At 49.6% G+C, this 22802-nt stretch overlaps 1 protein-coding gene across 5 annotated transcripts in view; it reads left to right on the top strand.

Moving 5' to 3' along the window:
- WDR3 (WD repeat domain 3) overlaps positions 1 to 16365 on the top strand; it is a 35224-nt gene extending 18859 nt beyond the window's left edge. For all 5 annotated transcript variants that reach the window (XM_054042596.1, XM_054042562.1, XM_054042572.1 and 2 more), the window contains exons 12-27: positions 696 to 789; positions 2202 to 2303; positions 3184 to 3269; positions 4367 to 4502; positions 5435 to 5491; positions 5987 to 6087; positions 6600 to 6711; positions 6814 to 6948; positions 8512 to 8562; positions 9348 to 9413; positions 10379 to 10471; positions 11028 to 11075; positions 12594 to 12637; positions 13271 to 13399; positions 14307 to 14400; positions 15113 to 16365. In XM_054042596.1, coding sequence (XP_053898571.1) covers positions 696 to 789; positions 2202 to 2303; positions 3184 to 3269; positions 4367 to 4502; positions 5435 to 5491; positions 5987 to 6087; positions 6600 to 6711; positions 6814 to 6948; positions 8512 to 8562; positions 9348 to 9413; positions 10379 to 10471; positions 11028 to 11075; positions 12594 to 12637; positions 13271 to 13399; positions 14307 to 14400; positions 15113 to 15268 — 1504 coding nt within the window. In that variant the 3' untranslated portion in view covers positions 15269 to 16365. The remainder of the gene's footprint in view (positions 1 to 695; positions 790 to 2201; positions 2304 to 3183; positions 3270 to 4366; positions 4503 to 5434; positions 5492 to 5986; positions 6088 to 6599; positions 6712 to 6813; positions 6949 to 8511; positions 8563 to 9347; positions 9414 to 10378; positions 10472 to 11027; positions 11076 to 12593; positions 12638 to 13270; positions 13400 to 14306; positions 14401 to 15112) is intronic.
- Positions 16366 to 22802: the final 6437 nt, after the last annotated feature.

Below are 22802 nucleotides of genomic sequence, written 5' to 3'. Positions count from 1 at the left end.
CTCCCTCACCGTCACTGACTCCTCAAGCGCTACTCCCCCAGGACATTGCTATCCTCTGAGAACTCCTCCTGCCCTGCTCCCTCCTCCTCTCTGAACCAGCTGTTTTCAGTTATTTTGTGAGGGAGAGGTAGCAGCTTCCCTGTTCTCTCTCTCTCTGATGTAGGGAGCAGGTTTGGGGATCCCGTAGATTTTCTGTTAGGATCTAGCATCTTAGAGGTTCTTGGGTGGGCAATTAACCTTCCTGTGGGCTAAACTGTGCACTGAGGCTTTGATTCTAGGTGGCACTTGTCCTACCCCAGCCAATGCAATCTCTCACAAGCCTGCTGGACTTAGCATTTGCCCTGCCAAGCTCATAATACCCCACAGTGTGATAGTCCTAGCTGGCTGAAGTACTCCGTTGCTGCCATGGGCTGCTCTCCGTCCCTCTTGACAAGAATGAGCCGGGGGCTGACTGTGTGTTCAGTTGGCTTTCAGGGAAACCTTTTCAGTGCAGTTCTGGGGTAGCAGCATTTGAGCTGGAGGGCCAGGCTCTGAGATGGATTTGTCCCCCTGGATGGTGCTGTAATCTCTGGCCTCCTGTACAATGCATGAGAGAGAGGCCAGTTGCTGTGAAAGGCCTTTTAGCAACACAGCTCATTTAAAGGGGCAAGGTCTATACTCAATGATGGAATCTCGCATGCTGCTTGTGCCCACAGGTCGACCCTGCAGTGTATCCGGACTATGGCGTGCGAGTATGCGCTCTGCTCACTCTTTGTTCCGGGAGATCGGCAGGTCATCATAGGAACTAAGGTAACTGGTGGTTTTCAAACTGTGGGTCACGACCCAGTACTGGGTCACGGGATGTAAGGCACTGGGTCGTGGTGGCTCTGATTAGCACCACTGACCAGGCCATTAAAAGACCCGGTCAGTGATTCTGCCCAGCTAAGGCAGGCTAGTCCCTACCTGTTCTGACACCGCACTGCGCCCTGGAAGCAGGCAGCAGTAGGTCCAGCTCCTATGTGGGGGGGCCACGGGGCTTTGTGCGCTGCCCCCGCCCCGAGCACCAGCTCTGCACTCCTATTGGCTGGTTCCCGGAAGGAAGCTTGCCCTATCACCCCCGTGGCACCGTTGACCGGGAGCTGCCTGAGGTAAGACCACACCCCAACCCTGCGTCCCAGTCCCCTGCCCCAGCCCTGAGCCCCTCCCAAACGCGGAGCCCCTTCCTGCACCCCAAACCCCTCCCTGACCCCTCCCTCACTCCAACCCCCCTCCCCACACCTGAGCCCCCTCCCGCACCCCAAACCCCTCATCCCCGCAGCCCACACCCCCACAACCCAACCCTCTGCCCCGGTCCTGAGCCCCTCCCACACCCCTCATCCCCAGCTCTGTTGGGCGCTGGGCATCAACAATTTTCTTCAACTTGGTCACCAGAAAAAAAGTTTGAAAACTGCTGGGCTAGGGAACCTTCCTAAAAACTTCCACCATTGCTAGTACTGGTTCAGCTCCACTTGTGTTAGCAACACTGGCAGCCTTAATGAAAATGGGCAGTCCCTGGTGATCACCACTGCTCTGGAGCCCTCTTCAGAGCATGTCTGATTGGCTTAGTGCTGAAAGTGCCTGTGGCAGCTGGTGCCCTTTCTACCCTAGGTGTAGCTCGTGTGGGTTGAGCTGGCTGGTGTTAGCAATGGTGGGATGTTTTTGAAAATGTGATTGGCTGTGTCTAGTGGCCATCGAATGCTTTGAGGGCCAGAGACGGGTGCAGCAGGTCAGGAGTGAGGTGTATCAGTGGAGCTGCATGTAGAGATTCCAGGCCAGGGGCAGCTGGGGATGCTGCAGGCCAGCAATGTATCCTCTGTGCTGAGTCCATGGACAGAGCTGGTGCCTTCCTCCTGGCTGCCAGTAGGATTCTGCCTTGGCACCAAGATGCTCCTCTCACACTTCATTTTGTTCTGAGAACTGCCATGTTCCCCCTCCCAGTTATGTCTCTTTAACTTAGCTGAGCTCCGCTGCTGCTGGCTGTCTTGTTCCCCACTGGGATCCCTGCTCCTTTATCACAAATCCTTCTGTCTCTGGGACTCTGTGCTTCAAGTTATCACACCCTGTTTGCGGCTCAGGCCTGCAGCCTGGGCTTTGGAGCTGTTCACTGCATCTCAAGCTGTCTTGGCATGTACTGGAGACAGAATAAAGTTGCTAACTTTCTCTCGGTCAATTTGTCTCCCCAGACAGGGAAGCTGCAGCTGTATGATTTGGCCTCTGGGAGTCTGCTAGAGACACTTGCAGCGCACGATGGGGCCCTGTGGTCCATCTCCCTTTCACCAGACCAGGTAACTTTCTTTTAGTGGTAGGTCTGCACTGCTCTCAGGAAGCCTGTGTCTAAGGGGTGGCTTTGGGGATGCAGAAGTTGGCATAGTAGGGTTTTGATGTGGGAGGTGTTCATCACCTTTGCACTTTTGTTTGGCATTATAAAACCTGCTGCTGTTCAGTTCTGCACACCTGAACCTGTCTTGGTAGTACACCAATAGCCCTCTGCTGTTATAATCTGGGATGTCATTTTCTGTGTTATCAAAACAGTGACAGCTCATTGCCTTTCTGGAACACTTCTCACCTGTAGATCCTAGAGCACTAGGAAGACTTTATACCTGATCCCAGTAGTGTAACTATGCCCCCTGGAAATGCGATTCTACAAGCAGACCATTTCTGTGTGGTTGATGCGGTGTTCTAGGTGCAATGATACGGTCACATGGGTTTTATCTACACAGCGAGCGTACACACACCCACTATCTACAGCAGATCAGTCAAGTTGACCCTTGTTGCTCCAGAAGGTTGTCAATATACCAGACAACCTGCTGGTACAGGCTATATCTTGATTTATCCTGCCCACTCCACCATCTTAAGTTCATTCCTCCTGAAAAAATCCTGTCTGCCAAAGCCTTTGAAATCCAAATGTGTTTGTGTCTTCTGCACAATAAATAAAAGTTCTGTGTTCCTACTGAACCAATGGTCAGTGTGACCTGCCCTTAGCCTTCATGCTGTAGGAACTTAAGATCTAGGCTGGGTCTTAAGGTCTTATGAACTTAAGTTCTTGTCTGGAACTTAAGAGCTAAAGGCTTCTCAAGTATGGACCTTGCTTTGGGTGTATTATTCTTCCTGAGTGCAGTGAAAGTGCTCTTGCTTGCTTTAATTTTAAACTTCTTTCTCCTTCAGCGTGGCTTTGTAACAGGAGGTGCTGATAAATGTGTCAAGTTTTGGGATTTTGAGCTGGTGAAGGATGAGAATGGCACACAAAAGAGGTGAGAAAAAAGTCTCTCTGGAGGCAGCATTCCATCTCTGCATTCCTTCTCCCTGCTTGATGGTTTGGCCATAGTTGGGGGGGAGGAGAGAGAGAGAGAGAGAGAGAGTGTGTGTGTGTGTATACACACAAAGGTCTGAGCCCACATACTGCTGGCAGTTAATGCAGCTGAATGCAGGATTCTCACCACAGCTCTAGTGCCTCCCAGCTAGAATTGAGCAACGTTTGTTGACTAAACTGAAATGTTTGGCGGAAACAAATATCTGTTCTGACAAACTTCTTCATTGGGAAGGTTTCTCAGTTCAGGATGGTACTGAGTGACACAGCATCTGAGTGATTCACTCTGCACCCTAGGGTTTAGAGCACTCTCACCTGGCATGTGGGAGATCCAGGTTTGTATTACCGAACCGCTAAGTTATAGAGTGAGTCACTCAAAGTCCCTGCTCCAAATCAGGCAGAGCAAGATCTGACCCTGGGTTTCCCACATCCCAGTGCCCTGACCAGGCGATCAGGTGTTCTGAGGAGGGGTCTCTCATTTGTTCAGGAGAAATTTTGCACATTCTTGTTTTCATTCTGCGTCGGAGTGAAACCAAATTTTTGAAAGCCCAAAACTTTTTGTGAAGCAGAATTGTTGTTTTCCGGCCAGCTCTGATTCCATTCTCTTTGCAGTCTTGTGTTGCTGAGGATTTGTGGATTTGTTGAGTCCTACTCACGATCTCTCGTGGGATTCCCCAGCCCTCCTCCACATTTTAATTGCTTCATTTCATTGCACCTTACTCTCTTAATTTCCCAAAGTGAGACTGAGTGGCCTTGTGCTGCTTGCTGCATTCTGTGAATCTATTCCCTGCCATGCTGAATTCAAGTCACTTTTGGGTCACTGGTTTCAATTCTTCTTCAGTCAGATTCTCCCTATAGATGAGTGATAGATTGGTCAGTGAAATCCATATGTGCACAGCTCCCGGCTCATTTCAGTCCTGCTTCATTCCAAGAGCCACAGAAGGTGGCTGTGCGTTGGAATAAGCTTGTGAGTTTGTGTTTACACCCTTGGTGCTCTGCGTACAAGGACAATGATGCTATTTTCCTCTTGGCTGTTGCCAGGCTCTCCATGAAGCAGACACGCATCTTGCAGCTGGATGAGGACGTTCTCTGTGTGCGTTACAGCCCCAACCAGAAGCTGCTGGCCATCTCCTTATTGGATTGCACTGTGAAAATCTTCTACACAGACACGCTCAAGGTGGCCTCTTGCCTGGGCTGGATGGAGGGGTTGGGGTGAGAGTTGGTGTGGGGGGCAGTGAGGAGAGGGGGCTGACGGGACCGGTGTGGGTTGGTTGCTGGAGCAGAGCTGCTGGCTTACCTGGTGCAGTCGCTGTTGTTGTATGGGAATGGTGCCTGAAGCAGTAATGTAAGGCTGGGGAGAATTGGAGGGGCATTTATTAATTAGCTGGCCAATAATAACAAATGGGGAAGTCTGCTGACTTCTGGTTCTGCTCCCTATTTACTGACCAGAATCCCACCAAACACTGGCCAGAATTCAGTGGGAAATCTGCATTTAAACTGGAAAAAATAAATAAATCAGGCCCTCCCCTGGCTACAAGTGTCCTGCTGCACTGGAGGACAAGGCCAGTGGTGGTGGTGCCCTCCCCACTCAGTGCAGGAGCCTTGTGGGACCCCTTCCCATCTTTCTCTTGCTCCTCCTCCCTATGTCTGTGAAGAGATTTGGGGGTGGGGCTAGAGCACCTCTTTGACAGCTCTCCTCCAGTTAACACACAGGCACCAAACTCTGAAGCCAATGCCAGAGAGAGAGCCTCCCTGCATGTGAGAGCAGGCCCCCTTCCTGTGAATAGTGCCTGACAGTCAGATGGTCCTTGGACTAGTCAGTGAAACAGACCAGCATATGATGCTTAGGAGCTGCACATAAAATGCTGACAGATGCACAAAGAAAGCCTTGTCTCCTCTCTAATCTGTCAGTGATCTTGGGTATTGTTCCTAACAGTATCAGCTGCCTGCCGTCTTCCCTGTAATCATAGGCCAGCTGCTAACCTTCACTGTGAAGGTGTTTGGAAGCGCAGGCACCTCTGAATGTAGGGGATTTCAGGACAGAGCAGCAGGCTTTCAAAGTGCTGTGCCCAGCATTTCTAACTAGATCCATTTCCTATTTCTTTCCAGTTTTTCCTGTCTCTGTATGGACACAAGCTGCCGGTGCTCTGTATGGATATCTCCTATGTGAGTGAAGTGGGGTCTGCTCACAAAAGATCTTCAGGAAATCTGCCGATGTTTGTGGCCTTAAAAACTGACCACAGCCTTGCTTGGGAATAGAGCTAGGCAGGGCCCTCTAGAATGGTGATTCCTAAGTGGACTTAAAAATCACCCAACTACCCACCTGAACTTGATAGGACCCAAACTAATCCTCACCCATTCCATAGTCCTTTGCTAGCTGCAAAGGATTGTGGGATTAGGTCATGACAAGAACTCGCAAGTGAATTTTGGGTGGAGGAAAGTTTCTGTAGAGTTCGCCCCAACATTTCCCAGCCCCCCCATTGGCTGCTTTGGGATGTAATACAGCTGTACGTCCTGAGCTGGTGGATGGAGACTAGTTTCTTTGGCCCTTGCTCATTAGTCATGTACTGTTCAGTCCTAGCAGCCAGCTGAGAGGTTATTGTAATCCCTTCCGGGTCAGTCAGTCAGTCATGTCCCTTCTCTCTGCCTTGCTTGGTGTAGGACGGGGCCTTAATTGCAACTGGCTCTGCTGATAGGAATGTGAAGATCTGGGGCTTGGACTTCGGCGACTGTCACCGGTCTCTCTTTGCTCACGATGACAGGTAAGCCCTGGTGTGTGGGCTGCAGACCCCTCACCCACAGAAGTGGGATCCACTGATCTTTGCCCTGGCGGTGAATTTTCTCCAGTGCTCCTGTGGGGGTGGAATGTGGGCCCCTGGCCTCCTGTGTGTGGCACTGCGTAGGCACCAGAGTGGACAGGCACATCTTCCTGAGCAGTGGTTCTGAAGCACTGGTCTGTGGCACAAATGGTGGTGCCCCTGGCTCCCTCTGCTTCCTCAGCGCATTGTTCAGTGCTCATGCCCTGCTATGGAGCTCGGCTGAGCTCCGCTGGGGTAGAGCATGCAGGAGAGCGGAAGGCAGCAGAGGCTGGTACAGTTGATGTCGTAGTCTGGTAAATCTCTTCCTCTTACCTCCTGGAGTCCCTGCAATGCCCAGGGAGTGCTGCCGTGGGGCAGGCAGAGAGGATGCTGCTGTAGAAAGGGTGTTGGCTTCAGATATTTCACTGTCTCCTTTCCTGCCTGTGTGATGGTGATCCCTTTCTCTCACTCTCCAGTGTGATGACCCTCCAGTTTGTGCACAAGTCCCATCTCTTCTTCACGGCCGGGAAGGACCACAAGATTAAGCAGTGGGATGCGGATAAGTTTGAGCACATCCAGACCCTGGAGGTAAAGGGTTTCAGAGAGTGACTCAGGCCTGGGCAGCTATTTCCCCTAATGACTGGGAGCATTGGTGGTGGTCATGTCTCACCTCTTCCCTCTGACCTGTAGGGACACCACCAGGAGGTGTGGTGCTTGGCACTCAGTCCAAGCGGAGACTACATCGTGTCTTCATCGCATGATAAATCCCTCCGCCTTTGGGAAAGGACAAGGGAGCCACTCATCCTGGAAGAGGAGAGGGAGATGGTAAGAGCATTAGCCTTTCCTTGTGGTCTCCTACAAGAGACAATTCCACCCCAGTTTCTCCTCAGCCACTAAATGCCCCTTCTTAATCTTCAGAGGATCTTACACAGCACCTAAGAGATCTCTGCTCACTATTTACCTGTGTCTGGGAGTAAGATGCCCAGAGGTGACGGGAGGATTCCAGGGGGATTGCTAATACTGCAGAGAGAGGCACAGTTGCCTCCAGCATTATCTTCAGGTGGCTCAAGATTGCGTTGACCATCTTTTCTTTTCTCTTTCCCTGCTATGTTGCATTGCAAACTCCTGGCTAACACGCTCTCTGCTATGCTGCTCCCCAGGTTTCCCTCCAAATAGATAATTTGTTTTCCCCAGGAGTACTGGCTGCATCTTCTCCTTTTGTTTTTTCCCTTCAGGTCTTTCTAAGGTCTGCAGGCCCCTCTTAACTTTCTGCCCTCCGTGTTTGGGGGACTTTCCATCAGTGACAGCAATGGGGAGTTTGTTAATTAGCTGTAGTGTGCACAGGTTGCTCTGTTCCTTAGTGTGAGAGGCCCATGCAACCTCTCCACCTGGGCCTGCCCTGGTTGCTGTGGTCATCACTACAACTAACAGACCCAGGACTGAGAGAGTTGAGGGCAGCACCTTCTCAATAGTAGGCCCATGGCTCAGGGGAGCTGGCAGAGGCCTACCTTGCCTCTTGAACTTGTGCTTCAGGGTTCACCTCTTCATCAAAGCACTCCCCAAAGAGCCAGTGCAGGAGAGCATGCCTGGCAGCATTTGCAGAGGAGGAAACCTAAGAGTCGGTGATGTCTGGCCTGACTCTTCTGTGGGGATTTTGCTGTGACCCTTAGACAGCACCTCGATACCCCCGGACTGGCCCATTAGAAATGCTGGTGGCTGTAGGATGATAGATAAGCCTGCCAGAGGGAGGTAGATGCCTTTTTCTTAGGGGAGCTTATCATACATCTCTTCCATGCGCTCAAGAGCAATGAGTTGGCCCTTTCATGGGGAAGCCACAGCTCTGGACACCAGAGGATGAATTAAACAGTGCTAGGGCCATGCTACTGTGAGAGGTGCCAGTCAGGCCCTGCTGGGACTGCTCTTTCCTGAAGGATGGGCTGATGTCAGGACCTTCCCAGTCTTGTTCGTGCTGGGCTGTGTCTCAGGAGGGAGCAGCTGTATCTGGATTGTCTTCATTTTGGTTTGACTAGCTGATGCTAGTGATCTCTTTGGGCTGCCCCTGTGTGCACAGCCTGCAGACGTGTTCCCCCACCTGCCTAGCAGATGCCGGAGCTGTCACTCAGGCAGCCCTGCGGTGGTGAGCACTGGTGTGATAGTGCAAGTCAAACCCATGGTGTTGGCCTCCTGAGCTCATGCTGGGCCATTGGAGGAAAACAATCTGGGAACCTGCATTGGGCACCCTGCCAGGGGTGTTCCAGTTTTGAGATTGGGCGGCAAGGTTCACACGAGGCCACAGCTTTCCTGGGAGGAAGTTGAACACTTTCATTCTCACTGTTTTACCCCGTGCTACCTGCCTATGTTAACGTATTGCTTTCTCCTTCGCTGCAGCAAAGGGAAGCTGAATACGAGGAGAGCGTGGCTAAGGAAGAGCAGCCTGTGGTGAGTAGAACTGCCTGACCAGCAGAATATTAAGCAGACTGTAAAATGCTCATAAGCTAGTCTGGATCTGTACTTATGAGAGACTCATAAGGAACGCTGGGAGGGGATCTAGTTCACTGGTACTGGCCCAGTATAGAGCTCAGGGGAGCATGCCACTGGAGATGCTGGCTTATAGGAGACGGAAGCCAAGGCACTCATTAAGGAGTTCTGGGTCCTTTTTGCAAGAGCAAGAGGTCCTGGTCTTATTCCAATATAGTAACTACAGTCTGTGAATCCCAATCCCTGCCTTCTCTCCATTTCGTACATCACCAGTTCAAATCCATGCTGGGTCAGCAGTGTCCAAGGGTTGGCTCTTTAGTGCCTTTGTTACGTGAGATGGGTGGGAAGCAACGTGTTTAGTGCCTAGGGCAGGAGGCTTGAGTTCTTTTGCAGACTTTGTCACAGCCTCACTGTGCGATCTTGGTTAGCTCCCTCTTCACCTGTCTTTCCCTATCCAGAAAGTCACCTGCCTCACGGGACCATGGGGGTTAATACTAGTATGGTGCTTTGGGAGTCGGGGGGGTGAAAGCAGTTTATTTCTATATCAATCCATTACCAGTGTAAAGCAACAATACAGGGAACTTGATGGAAAGCCAAGAACATGAGAGGCAGGGGAAGGCATTGAGCTTTAATATGCAGCAGGGATGTTGACTGTGGAAGAGGTTTGAGCTGCCTGGTGGCTGCGTTAGCCGCTTTGGTGCCTAGTGGGAAGGACTGTAGCTTGAGACATGTCTTGTGTCTTGTAGGTGGCTGGCGAGACCCAGGGAGAGACTGGATTAGCAGGAAAGAAGACCATTGAAACTGTCAAAGCGGTAAGTTGGTGTGAGTGTTGCTAGTTCTTTTCTTGGTGCTCCAGTGTTACTGATTAGGCCAGCAGACTCCCTGGAAGGGCTCATGCTTTGAGGAGTAGACATCTGAGATGTAGGGCATAGAAGCAGACTTTCCCTAATCAAGCAGAGCAGTGTCGTCACCTCAGCTCGGTGAAGGAGTTTGAGTCCGTCCAGAAACGTGCCAGGTTGGTGCCTCCCGGGGAAGTACTGAGGCCATTTCTCTTTCTGGGACATACCCCACCAGCCAGCTGGCGCCAGGGATGAATGGATTCATTTCCTTTTTGTAAACACAGAATTAAAAGCTTTGCATACTCTTTTGTTTAAGCCAGTTGGCTCCATAGGCATGCCCCTGTGGTAATGGGATGCTCCACCAGAAGTGTAGATTTTTGCTATGCGTTAACAGGGTGTGTAGGTCTAGCTAGTCGGGCATCATGCTCCTGGCCAATCCCCGATACTTCAGAAGAAGGTGGAAATGTCTCATAATGCCCCTTGGCAATTGTACAGTGTTGTGGGAGGGTGGGGTCCTGGGGATCCCCCCAACCCCTGCAGCAATCAGCCTGAGGCTTGGCTACTCTTACCTTAGCAAGTAAAACTACAGAATTTAATGGTCAAAACTGACCAGCCCAGTATTCTTCTTGAAGAGAGAGTGCTTTGAGGAGTTATTCCTGACCAGCAGGCTGGAATTGCCTGTAGATGTCAGAGGAGCACCTTGAGAGAAACACAGCACCTCAGCAAGCTGGGGAATCCTGAATGTTGATTAATTGGCTAGTGCAGGTCACATGGTTTCTACATACTAACTAGTCAGTGGTGCCATGTTTGGAATCTCATGGAATGCTCGTAAGCTGATAAATAAGAGCTCCCCCACCTCAGCATCCCCTCCCCCTGGTCCTCGCAATCAGAATGAGCTCTGCTTTCAGTGACTGATGTGCTGCTTTTGTCCTGCACAGGCTGAGCGAATCATGGAAGCTATCGAGCTGTACAGAGAAGAGACTGCAAAACTGAAGGAGCACCAGGCCATATGTAAAGCTGCTGGGAAAGAGGTGAAGAGACGTGGGCATGGATATACCCAGTGGAATGTGAATATCTCCAGCCAGCTCCATTACTTCAGGGAAGAAGCTAAGCAGGCAAATAGAGTTGTGGCAGCTAGCGATGGTCAGTGAAATCCATCTCCTGGCAGAAGGGCAGCATCATTCCCTAGTGCACAATTAGCAGTGCATTTTCTGTTCTGGTTTTTAATGTCCCAGACTGCACTGGGGCTTCTGCCTCTTCCCTTGGGGAGATTATTCTATTGCCTAATAGAAATCTCTGCCAGGAGGTTTTTCCTATCATCCAGCCTAGCTGTTTGTTCTGACCTTCATCCCATTATTGCTAGTTATATGGGAGGCTGCTGGCTGGGAAAGAATGAAGATGTGTAAGACAAAATGCCCTGTGTGTTCTGAGAATTATACTGCTCTGGCTACAGAAAACTGCCTCTCTGCGTGAGGGTAGCTGGAGGAGTTCCAGGTAAAGGCCTGACAGTGTCTCTTACTGGAAACTGTGTGTGTGTGTGTGCGTGTGTATGTACCTGCCTTATTCTAACCCGTTCTCTTTCTCCAGGTTCCCCTTCCTGTCAACCCCATCCTTCAGGCCTATGGAAATATTTCAGTAAGTGGGATTCCCAATTCATGGGATGTGCAGTCTGCTCTTGGAAGTCTGGGTCATGGGGTGTCCATTCACGCTCATGAGTTCAAGAAGCAAAAATATGTTTTGCTGGCAAGCTCTGAATCTGGGCCCAGACTTTCGACTCTGAGCACTTGACAGGTCAGATCATGCCCAGAAATGCTCTATGGGTTTGGCAGGTGCAGTATCTGCTCTCTGTCGAAGAGTTGTTGTTGTTTACTGGAGACCTATCTGCTGTGTTGCTGTGACCCATGTAGCAGTAGCTGGAAGCCAGTTTTTCTTTAGGAGACCATGGAAGTTCCAGTTCCTACAGCCGCATTTCTGCTCTTGCCATGGTGGGGTGGCCCTGAGTGGAATGCAGAGCTCTGCCTTAGACAGACTCATTTTGGTAGGATTGGTGGGACTCAAATTGTGGAATTTTTGTTTAGGCTTCTCAAGATATTTTAATTGAAATTCCACATAGGTATAAAATGTCACTATTACAGCATTTGATGTGCTCGTGTAACCCACTGGGTTACGCCAGCTCAGAGCCATTTTCACTTTTAGATACTAGAAAGTGTGTATAATAGTACATAGAAATGAAACATTCTGAACTTGTGTGTACATTTATATTCCAGTTGTTATGACATTGCCAGATTTGTTCCTCCTGTATTAAACAAGTCTATAAAGTCTCTACATACTGCTAATGCATTTTTTAGGCACCCTTTAGAAATCCTTGTCACTCCTTCATTCTCTCTGTACAATGAATGGTGCTTGAATCTCTCTCTTAGATGGAGCTGCCTTTTTTCCTGCTACTTCCCAGCAGGAGGCCTAATCTGCTGCGCAATTTGTGACACAGGAAGTGCTGTTCAGCAGATGAATGAGAGAAGCTGGGACTAGTAACACTTTTTCGGTAACTAGTTTTTGTGAGTTTTTTATATAATTTAACAGCTTAAGTGTAAATGGTGTTAATCCATATTGCACAGAACTTGTTCCACTGAATTTCAGAATGTGTATAAAATGGATAAACACTTTATATTCAACCTGCTAAATTACTACAAAAATCTCATCAGTACTAGAGTTTTCTGAAAGCAGCTTGTTTCATTCATCTCCTGAGCAGCCCTTTGTGTCCCAAGCTGTCAGCGGATGGGAGGTGCGGTGGTTTTCTGTTTCTTTTCATTTTGATTGTATTTAACAACTCTTAAAAGCATGTTCCTGTGTTTTTATAACTAACATGCTTTGAGATTTATTTAATCTAGTGCAGTGGTTTTCAAACTGGGGTACGCAAGCTCTCATCAGGGGGGTATGGAAGAATAAGCCTGTAATGGCGGACAATGCCATGAAGACTTGTAAGAAAGACTTGGTAATCTAATCGTAGGTATATTATGATCCTATCTCAGATGGGGGTATGCGGTAGACTACATTATGTGGAAAGGGCCTAAAAAGTTTGAAAACCACTGATCTAGTGCTCCCCTCGGGGCACTTCCTGACATGCCAAGCTGATGCTGTTTCCTTCTGTTACAGCCCTCAGCATATGTGCTAGAAGTTTTCAAGAAAGTCAAATCAAGGTGAGTCTCATGAGGCTTTTTGCTGAGCAGGGCTTCCTATTGAGCAGTGAAGCCTGGTTCTGGTTGGAGTTTTGGATTGGCCACTTATATTGGAGGTGGGCAATGGAAGAAAGATTGGTGTGAATGTCACTGGTAGACTTTAAGTCATTTCATGTATTCCATGGGTAATTCTAATACGAAAGCCACCTCTTTGGGAATGAGTGCACACTGCGGCTGTAGAGTGTCTGCAAGTGGGGAATAAAAATCATTCTCTCCGTGGTGAGAGCTCTTTTACTCGGTGGAATGGAAGGAAGCCAGTGGGCTGTTCTGGGTAGGCAGAGCTGTCTAGCATCTTTTCCACAGGGCAAGATTGTCTGTCTCCCACCCAAATGCTGTCTGCCTGCTCCCTGCCCTGGGCGATGTCCAAGAAACCATATTCCATCCAAATGGGCCTGGCTTTCTTCAGTCAGTCTTCCCAGTCTCCTTCCTCAGGGAGGGGAGCTGCCAGGTTGGACCGTGCCAAGGCTGAGCGGCTTTGCACAGCATGTCCTGCCTCGTCCAGGGCCCATTCTGCAGCAGGGCAGCGACTGTTGGTGCAGTGTGTTTTGTCCATGGCTGCTGTCAGTCATCCCTGTCTCTGCACTCTCTCCTCAGTGAGCTGGAGGAGTCTCTGCTGGTGCTGCCCTTCTCGTATGTGCCTGACCTGCTTGTGCTCTTTAATGAGCATGTCCAGTGGGGCTCGGAGGTGGAACTCCTCTGCCGTGCGCTCCTCTTTCTGCTCAGGTGAGTCAGGAAGGTTGCTTCGTCCTCTCACCTCACTCACTAGTTTGAATCCAGCTGGGTGGTGTGTAGACAGCCAGACCCACTGCTCCTTGCCTGCTCTGTAGCTGGTGAGGAGCCTTTAATCTCCTGGGCTATGAGCCAGCACTTCCCCCAGCTGTGCTCACCTGAATGCCTATTGTCCCTTCTCCTTGTGTAGCAGGGGCTGCATTACTTTCCCTGGGCACCTGCCATGCTGGGAAGGGACATGTGGGCATGCAGAGTAACTAGGTGACTCTGTGAGGTACTGCAGGATGAAGTGTATCTTACTTGGGCCTGTGGAGAATGTGCTTGAGCTTTCTCTTCTGCCCCTAGAATCCTGCCTGGCAGAGTTGGTCCTGTGTCCCCTATATTTTGGGGGAAAGGTCCCATCATCCACAATGTATGTGACGGGGCTATTGTCAGGACTGTGTGCGCAGCCAGGCTGGGTCAGGACAGGGAACATGGGTCTGGCTAGTATGGCCCAAATGGGGCTGCCAGCTATAGTGTCAGCGTTTGAGATTTCAGAGCTTGGAAGTGCTGATGAAGCTGGGAATGACATCCCTCCTGCCAGCATGGGCTGATGGCCCATCTCACATCCAGCTCACCCAGAGCAGCCACCTAGGTCTTTAGCCACTGTGCTGTAAAAAGAAACTTTATGAAATAGCCCCCGTTTCTTTTCCAGTCCACCTCTGTTGTAATATTGATCTCATTTGTTTGCACTCTGATCCGTCTCCTGGGCCCAGCTCAGTGGGATCTGCACCATGGAAATATAATTAAGAAAAGCCCTCACTTTGTCCTCCTACTGAAGTCCCTTGGCCTATCGCACTGTCACTCTGCAAGGGACGCTGCATCTAACTGGGGCGCTTTCTCTGCCTGGCTTGTTCTTCAGGATACACTTTGGGCGCATCACGAGCAATCAGCTGCTCGTGACAGTGATAGAGAATCTGAAGAAAACCACCATTTCCAAAGTCAGTGAGGTCAGGGTGAGTATCTGCAGCGACCCCCTGCCCAGACTCGGGCATAGTGACTGTACTAATGGTTACAGAATGCATCGCTTTTGTCTCAAAGGGAATGCTAAGTCCAGTGTCCCCATCTGACTCTTCCCAGCCTCCCAGTAGCCTGGCCCTTTGTCATGTTTCTGCTGCATGTGGGGGCAGCAGGCTGGTTCCTGGCTATAACACACAATGGCTCCATCCCCTTTTAATTTTGCTGTGTGGTTTGTTCAGACTTGACTCTCCAGTATGAATATAATTTGTGCACAGGACACACAAAGCTCTCATGAAAGGGAAACCGTCTTCACCTTGCTGTGGGCTGATGTGATTCACAAGTAACCTGGAGTGGGGGAGGTGGTATCCTACCAAGGTTGAGTCAGCTAATTGCTAACTAACTTTCAGAAAATGGGTTGTAGCTCCCCTCCTCTTTAATACAGAGAAGTGGAGAACAGAGACTCCAACTCCCAGAATGCAGTGCTCCCTCTTGTTTTGAGCAGTGGCTGGGGTCTGGCCCTTCTTCTATGTCGATGAAGTTGGCTGTAGGCTGCACTGTGTAAATCTGTGGGGCTGCATCTTACCAGGAGATGGTGAAAGCATTAGTATCTATTTGGGCCAGGGAGCAGGGGTCCTAGGGGATGCTGACTCCCAGCCACTAGCAAGGTCGAGGTTTACCCAGAAATGCACTGACCATCTGTCTCTGCAGAATGTGCTGGGCTTCAATATGGCTGGGCTGCAGTTCCTGAAGAGAGAGGTTGAGGCCAAGGACGAGGTGACTTTCTTTGCTGATGCAACCGACCGTTTTGAGGAGAAGAGGAGGAAGAGGAAGAAAAAAGAGAAGCTGGTTCTCGCGATGGTTTAGCTTTTGCTGTCCATAATGCAGGGCAGAGCATGCAGCCTCCATGTGTGTGAGGGAGCCTTTCTGAGGGCTAGTGGGCCCTGAAAGTCTCTGATTCAGTGACTGAAGTGAACTCCAGCAGGTCTGCTCCCACTCTTGCATGCACAGAGGGTGTGTTAATTCCCTCCACGGCATGTCACAAACCCAGGGTGGAGTGAGTCCCATTCCCTGGCTTGGATGGAACTTCCTGTACTCTGATGGATAGGTTTACATTTGAATCCTGAACCTGAGGCCGGTCTCAAAGCTGCAGCCCATCCCTTAGACCAGCAGCCATTAGAAACGGCTTGATTTTTTCCTTTATAGATATGACTTGCTCTCAGTGTTTTAACTGGGGACTTGTCTACACTGACAATTTACAGCGCTGCAACTTTCTCACTCAGGGGTGTGAAAAAATACCCCCTGAGCGCAGCAGGTTTCAGCGCTGTAAAGCACCAGTGTAAACTGCGCCAGTGCTGGGAGCCGCGCTGGGAGCTACGCCTCTCGTGGAAGTGGTTTTTTTAGTGCCGTGACTACACAAGCCACGTTAAAGCGCTGCCAGTGTAGACTAGCCCTGAGTGTAGTTTGCAAAGTGCTCCTATAACCATGCCGATGTGCAAAGGGGCAGGTGGCAGGACTTTGTGCTGATGTTGCAACAGGGAGTGGCTTACGGGGACACAGGCTGTGTAGTCAGACTGCATTCCCATGGGCTGATACAAGGCCTGGCCCTCTCCGTCCCTGTCCCTTTGAAGTGTTACAAAGACACATAACAGTTCCTTAAGGTCAGAACAGCTCCTTGGAGCTCTGTCAGCCAGTGTGTTTTCTCTCCTCGTGACTTCCTTGGTGCCAGCTATTAAGGCCTCTTTCTGGCGGACAGAGGATTGGAGTAGAGGCCCTGCAGTGTGCTGTCGAGTTATCAGGTTCAGTTAGCATGTGGAGACCACACTGCGTCCCAGATAATCCCAGCTGCATTAGCTCCAATTGTTCATTAGGAATTTACCACTGCCAAGAATTGATGCCATTTTTGTACTTGTCATATACTGGATAAATCACTGCTTGTTGCTGAAATAAACCAAAGTGATGAATTCGTTGTTGCTGTCAGGATGTCTGTGAAGTCTGGAGTAGGTGGGATCCTTTCCATAAAACAGGCTATCAGGGGGCTCCAGTCACACTGAGCTGCACTGTTTTCTGTGTACTTTGGTGAAAAAAGCAATGCTGCTTCAGGCTTGTAGAACCAATGCTGCACTGGGGTCCAGAGCTGGCTCCCTTTCGGCTCAAGCAACAACTGGATTTTTAATTAGTTCCAATTGTGGAGCCCTTTATTAGCTCCATTGTCTTTACATGATGCTCAGTTATTCCTAAACCAGCCTACTGAAGGCAACAAGGTACCTGAGGGCAGCATTTGGCCTGCAGAACTTATTACTGGTGGTTACGCATGTCGGAAAGAAGCCTGCTTAAGTCTCAGATTCCAGGCTGAATTTGCAGAGCAGTTAGAGAACCATTCTTTCTGTATGTAAACTGAGCATACGTGCTTTGGAGTTGGTGGGAGGGTAAATGTGGAATTGTACATTGGTCACTTTTCAGAGTGGAATCTTTCCAGGGGTCTTAGCCTGACCCCCATTTCTGCCAAATACAGAACACCTGTAGTGTGTGCGCCCAAGTGACCGTGTGAGCAAATAACTAGCATTGTGCATACAAATACTAGATTTGCACATGCATATGACTTTCTGAAAATAGAAACACCGCAGTTACCAAATCAGACTAGTGGTCTGTCTTGTCTAGTATCCGTTCTCTGACAATCACCCTGGATCCCCATGGAATCTCCTGGGTGGTCAGTACTTAAAATCAGGTGCCTAAGGATTTATGGGACTAACTTCAGGGGGTCCTAGTTTTGAAAATCTTGGCCAGGGACCTCTCAGAGCTAAATATCCATTATTTGTTTTAAGACACAGAATATCTTTTATAAACTAGGTTGAAATATATAATCCCTGCACTGCCAACCTGAAATACACTGCTTGTTCTTTGGGCAGCCATACCACAAGTTCAGAATATAGTGTTATAGAGTCATAGATTCCAGGTCCAGGTGGGATGGTTGTGGTCATTTAGTCTGATCTCCTGTATAACACAGGCCAAAGGACTTTCCCAGAAGAATCCCTTTTGAACTAGAGCTTATCTTAAAAAAAAAAAAAAAAAAAAAAAAGGTTTAAAAATTGCCAGCTATGGAGAATCCACCATAGGTAAATTGTTCCAGTGGTTAATTACTTTCATTGTTAAAAATGTACGCCTTATTTCTAGTCTGAATTTGTCTAGCTTCAATTTCCAGTCACTGGATCATGTATCTTTGTCGGCGAGACAGAAGTCTGTTATATCTTAACTTTGGATACTGTCTTGCATGACTTTCTCCTAAACAAACTAGGGAAATAGAGCCTAGATGGAGCTACTAAAAGGTATAATAGGTATATCTCCATATTATATATATATATATATATATATAATATCTCATAGAACTGGAAGGGACCCTGAAAGGTCATCGAGTCCAGCCCCCCGCCATCACTAGCAGGACCAAATACTGATTTTGCCCCAGATCCCTAAATGGCCCCCTCAAGGATTGAACTCACAACCCTGAGGCCAATGCTCAAACCACTGAGCTATCCCTGCCCGTTAAGGTAGGTGCAGAACTGATTGGAAAAACGTACTCCAAGAGCTTACAATCAAGCTGGACAGGCATATCCAGTGGGGTCTGCAGGGATCTGTCCTGGGTCTGGTTATAACCAAGATCTTCATAAATAATTTGGATAATGTCAGAGAGTACATTTATAAAGTTTGTGGATGATTCCAAGATGGGAGGGGTTGCAAGTTCTTTGGAGGATAGGATTATAATTCAAAATTATCTGGACAAACTGGAGAAATGGTCTGAAATAAATAGGATGAAATTCAATAAGGACTGATGAAAAGTACGGCACTTAGGATGGAATAACCAAATTGCACAAATACAAAACAGGAAATGACTGCCTAGGAAGGAGTACTGCAGAAAAGGATCTGGGGGTTCTGGTGGATCACAAACTAAATATGAGTCAGCAGCATAATGTTGCAAAAAAAGCAAATGTCATTTTGGGATGTATTAGCAGGAGTGTTGGAAGCAGGAGAAGTAGTTCTTCCACTCTGATAAGGCCTTAACTGGAGTATTGTTCAGTTTTGAGCACCACACGTGAAATGTGGACAAATTGGAGAAAGTCCAGAGGAGAGGGGCAAAAATGACTAAAGGTCTGGAAAACATGACCTATGAGGAAAGATTGAAAAAAAAAAAATGGGTTTGTTTAGTCTGGACAAGAGAAGTGAGGGGAAACGTAACACTCTTCTGGTACATGAAAGGTTATAAAGAGGGGGATAAGGAGAATAATTTAATTGCTGAGGACAAGACAAGAAGTAATGAACTTAAATCACAGCCAGGGAGATTTAGGTTAGACAGTAGGAAAAACTTCCTGTCAGGGTAATTAAGCTCTGGAACAAATTACTTAGAGAGGTGGTGGAATCTCTGGTTTTGGAGATTTTTAAGGACAGGTTAGACAAACACCTGTCAGGGATGGTGTAGATAATCCTTAGTCCTGCCTCAGTGCAGGGGACTGGACTAGGTTACCTATTGAGGTCCCTTCCAGTCCTACGTTTCTGTGATTATCAAATATTTGTTCCCTATAGGTACTTAGGTAATCCAATCATCCCTTTACCTTCTCTTTGAGCTTCTTGAATCTCACTCTAAGGCAGGTTTTCTAATCCTTTAATCATTCTTGTGGCTTTTCTCTTGAATCCTCTCCAATTTATCAACCTCCTTCTTCAATTGTGTCCAGTTCTGGCTTACAAAGTATTCTAGCAGCAGTTGCACCAGTGCCAAATACAGAGGTAAAATAACTCATACTCTTACTAGAGATTCCACTGCTTATGCATTCAAGGACTGCCTTAGTTCTTTTGGCCACAGCGTTGCATTGGGAACACACGTTCAACAAATTTTTTCCTTTCCCCCCCACATCTCAAAATCTCTTTGTCATTGCTTTCCAAGATAGAGCCCCCCACATCTTATGGCCTAATTCTTTATTTCTAGATGTACAACTTTACAGATGGCCTTTGTAAAATGTATATTGTTCACTTGTACCCAGTTTAACAAGTGCGGCAGAATAGATAAAACGGTTACTCACCTTCTTGTAACTGTTCTTCGAGATGTGTTGTTCATGTCTATTCCAATCAGGTGTGTGTGCTCCACGTGCATGACAGTTGGAAGATTTTTCCCTTAGCAGTATCCGTAGGGTCAGCCTGGGTACCCCCTGGAGTCACATCCTCATGGCGCCCAATATAGGGCCCTGCCGACCTGACCCCTTCCCCCCCCCACTCAGTTCCATTTTGCCGGCTACTCCAACAGAGGGGTAGGAGGGAGGGTATTGGAATGGACATGAACAACACCTCTCGAAGAACAGCAGTTACAAGAAGGTGAGTAACCGTTTTTCTTCTTTGAGTGCTTGTTCGTCAATTCCAATCAGGTGACTCCCAAGCCAAGTTCAGGAGGCAGGGTTGGAGTTGTCCACTGATTGGAGCATGGCTCTATCAAAAGCCGCATCATCTCTGGCCTGCTGGGTGATTGCATAGTGCATGGTGAAAGTGTGTATGGAGGACCATGTCGCTGCTCTGCAAATTTCCTGGATAGGAATCTGTGCCAGGAACACCACTGAGGAGACTGGTGCCCTGGTCGAATGCCCAGTAATCGGAGGGGCAGCCACCTCTGCCAGGTTATAGCACTCATGTATGCAGGACGTGATCCATGATGAAATCCGCTGAGAAGAGACAGGAAGACCTTTCATTCTGTCCGCCACGGCCATTAATAGTTGGATGGATTTTTGGAACGGCTTCATTCTTTCGATGTAAAAGGCTAGCGCTTTGCGGACATCCAGTGAGTGGAGCCTCTGCTTCCTACCGCTCGAGTGCGGCTTAGGACAGAACACCGGGAGGAAGATATCCTGGTTGATGTGAAATTGGGAGACAACCTTCGGGAGGAAAGCCAGGTGAAGCCTGAGCTGAACCTTGTCCTTATAGAACACAGTGTAAGGGGGTTCTGATGTTAAGGCTTTGAGCTCAGATACCCTCCTGGCTGAGGTTATCGCTACCAGAAACACCATCTTGTACGAGAGAGAGAGCAGGGAGCATGTCACCAGTAGTTCAAAGGGCGGACCCATCAGTTTGGAAAGGACCAAGTTAAGGTCCCAAGGTGGGATCGGCTGCCTGACATGTGGATATAGCCTGTCAAGATCTTTAAAAATTGACTGACCATAGGGTTGGCGAAGACCGACTGTCCCTCTGCACTTGGATGGAATGCTGAAATGGCAGACAGGTGAACCCTTATTGATGACATGGACAGGCCCTGCTGTTTAAGATGAAGGAGGTAGCCCAATATAAGCGGGATAGTGGCGAGCGTCGGGGAAGAATGATGCTGCGCCATCCAGATTGAAAATCTCTTCCACTTGGCCAGGTACGTAGTCCTAGTGGAGGGTTTTCTACTGCCAAGGAGGACTTATCTAACCGGGTCTTAGCCCCACTTTGGCTTTTAGTATTAGAAAATACCAGGAATAAAAGTCCCTGCCCCTGTAGTCCTGAGGAACCTCTTCCGTTGCTCTTAGTGAGAGGAGCAATTGCACCTCCTGGATAATGAGTTGCTCATGAGAGGGGTCCCTGAAGAGGGACGGGGAAGTGGGGTGGAAAGGCGGGAGGGCCGAGACTTGGAGTAAATATCCCCTTTCTACCGTGCGGAGCATCCAACGGTCCGATGTAATACGGGCCCACGCAGAGTAGAAAGGGGATAGATGGGACAAAAAGGTAAGACAGGGAGGATCCAGTCTCTGAGCCGGTGCGTTGCCCCCGAGTGCACCGTCAAAGGCCTGCCTCTGGCCTGAGGAAGGTTTCAACTGGCCAGAGTCCTGGCCCGAGTAAGGATGAGGTCTCTTTCTTGAGTTCCTGTTCCTCCTATGTGACCCTTCCTGTCTGCCTCAGCTGAGGCTGATAATTCCTCGAGGGTGGGGGAGGCCTGAAATGCCTCCTCTGGGTCGCAGGCGTGTGAAGGCCCAAGGACTTCAGGGTGGCCCAAGCATCCTTGAGGCTGTGCAAACAGTGATTGACCCTCAAAGGGGAGATTCTGAATCATCTGCTGCACTTCGAATGGCAGGCCCAAGACCTGCAGCTAAGAACTCCTTCTCAATGGCCACTCCCATAGCCATCGTATGGGAGGCTGGGTCCGCTACGTCCAAGGCCACCTGCAGGGATGCACGGGAGATCAATTTGCCCTCTGCATGAGAGTCAGACGGCAGAAGTTCAGTGAACTTTTGCATAGTCCTACAGGCGTTATAATTGTATCTGCTAACCACCGCCTGATGGTGAGCGATACGTAGCTGCAAACCCCCAGTTAAGTATTTTTATTTCTCCCCAAAAGGTCCAATTTCTTGCCCTCACCGTTCTTGGGAGCGGGCCCCTGGTAGCTCTGTCACTCATGCTGGTTAGCAGCGTCCTCTACCAGGGAGTCCAGCTGGGGGTGGGTGTACAAATGTTCATACCCACGCAAAGGAACAAAGTACCTCCACTCGTATCTCTTGGCGGTAGGTGGCAGTGAGGACAGGGTCTGCCACAGTGTCTTGGTGGCATCACTAATCATTTTGATCAGTGGTCAGTTCTGTTCCGCAGTAGACACCGGGATTGGAGCTGCGGTCGACACCAGGGTCGGTGCTGGGAACGGTGCCGAGGATGGTGCAGCAGCCGGCGCTATTGTCGGAGTGCCCCAGACTGAGACCACCGATGCTGACGTGGAACCCTGGCTTTGATGATAGGCCCAGGGTGTCCAGAAGGGCCACTGGCCCTGCCAGAGTGCCGGGTAGGGATGACTGTCGGGGCGGGAGTGGGATCTTCTGCTCCGGCTGGAGCGAGAGGACTCCTGACTCTGAGGTCTCTGTGATGACCAGGGAGGAGCGGAGCCTCTTAGTGCCAGGGATTGATGCCAGCTTGGAGACCAGAGTGGTTCCCCCGCAGAAACCCCTGGTGCCAGTGGTTGATGTAATGGGGATGGCCTTATGGTGGACATCATTGCCGGCTTGCCCACAGAATATACCGGGCCTGGGATAGGTGCCGGCGACTTCTCCCTCTTAGGAGGTGAGGGCGGCCCCCTGCGTGACAATAGGTCCTCTGCAGCCTTGAACGCCTCCGCCATGGAGGGGAGTTATGTCCTCGTGGTGGCCGCCCAGTGAGCGGCGCAGGTCCTGGGGCAGGAGTGGATGGGGTCCTAGCTGATTGAGCGCTTGATGGGGGTTTGCTCATTATGTGGTCCTTAGACCTAGCTGGGGAGCACCCTGTGTCAGCCGCCGCCGCCTTATGGGGCACCAGGCGGTGAGAGCCATGCCTCACTGAGGCCTGCCCATGGGTGGAGCTGTGGTGGTGCAGAGGATCTCTGAGTCCTTCCTCAGCACTGGTTAGCGCGTTGATGGTGCTGGCGCGCCGA

Source organism: Malaclemys terrapin, chromosome 1 (assembly GCF_027887155.1).
Source record: "Malaclemys terrapin pileata isolate rMalTer1 chromosome 1, rMalTer1.hap1, whole genome shotgun sequence".
NCBI classification, from domain to species: Eukaryota; Metazoa; Chordata; order Testudines; family Emydidae; genus Malaclemys; species Malaclemys terrapin.
Note: the sequence above shows the minus strand (reverse complement) of the source record. Positions and strands in the feature narration are given on the sequence as shown.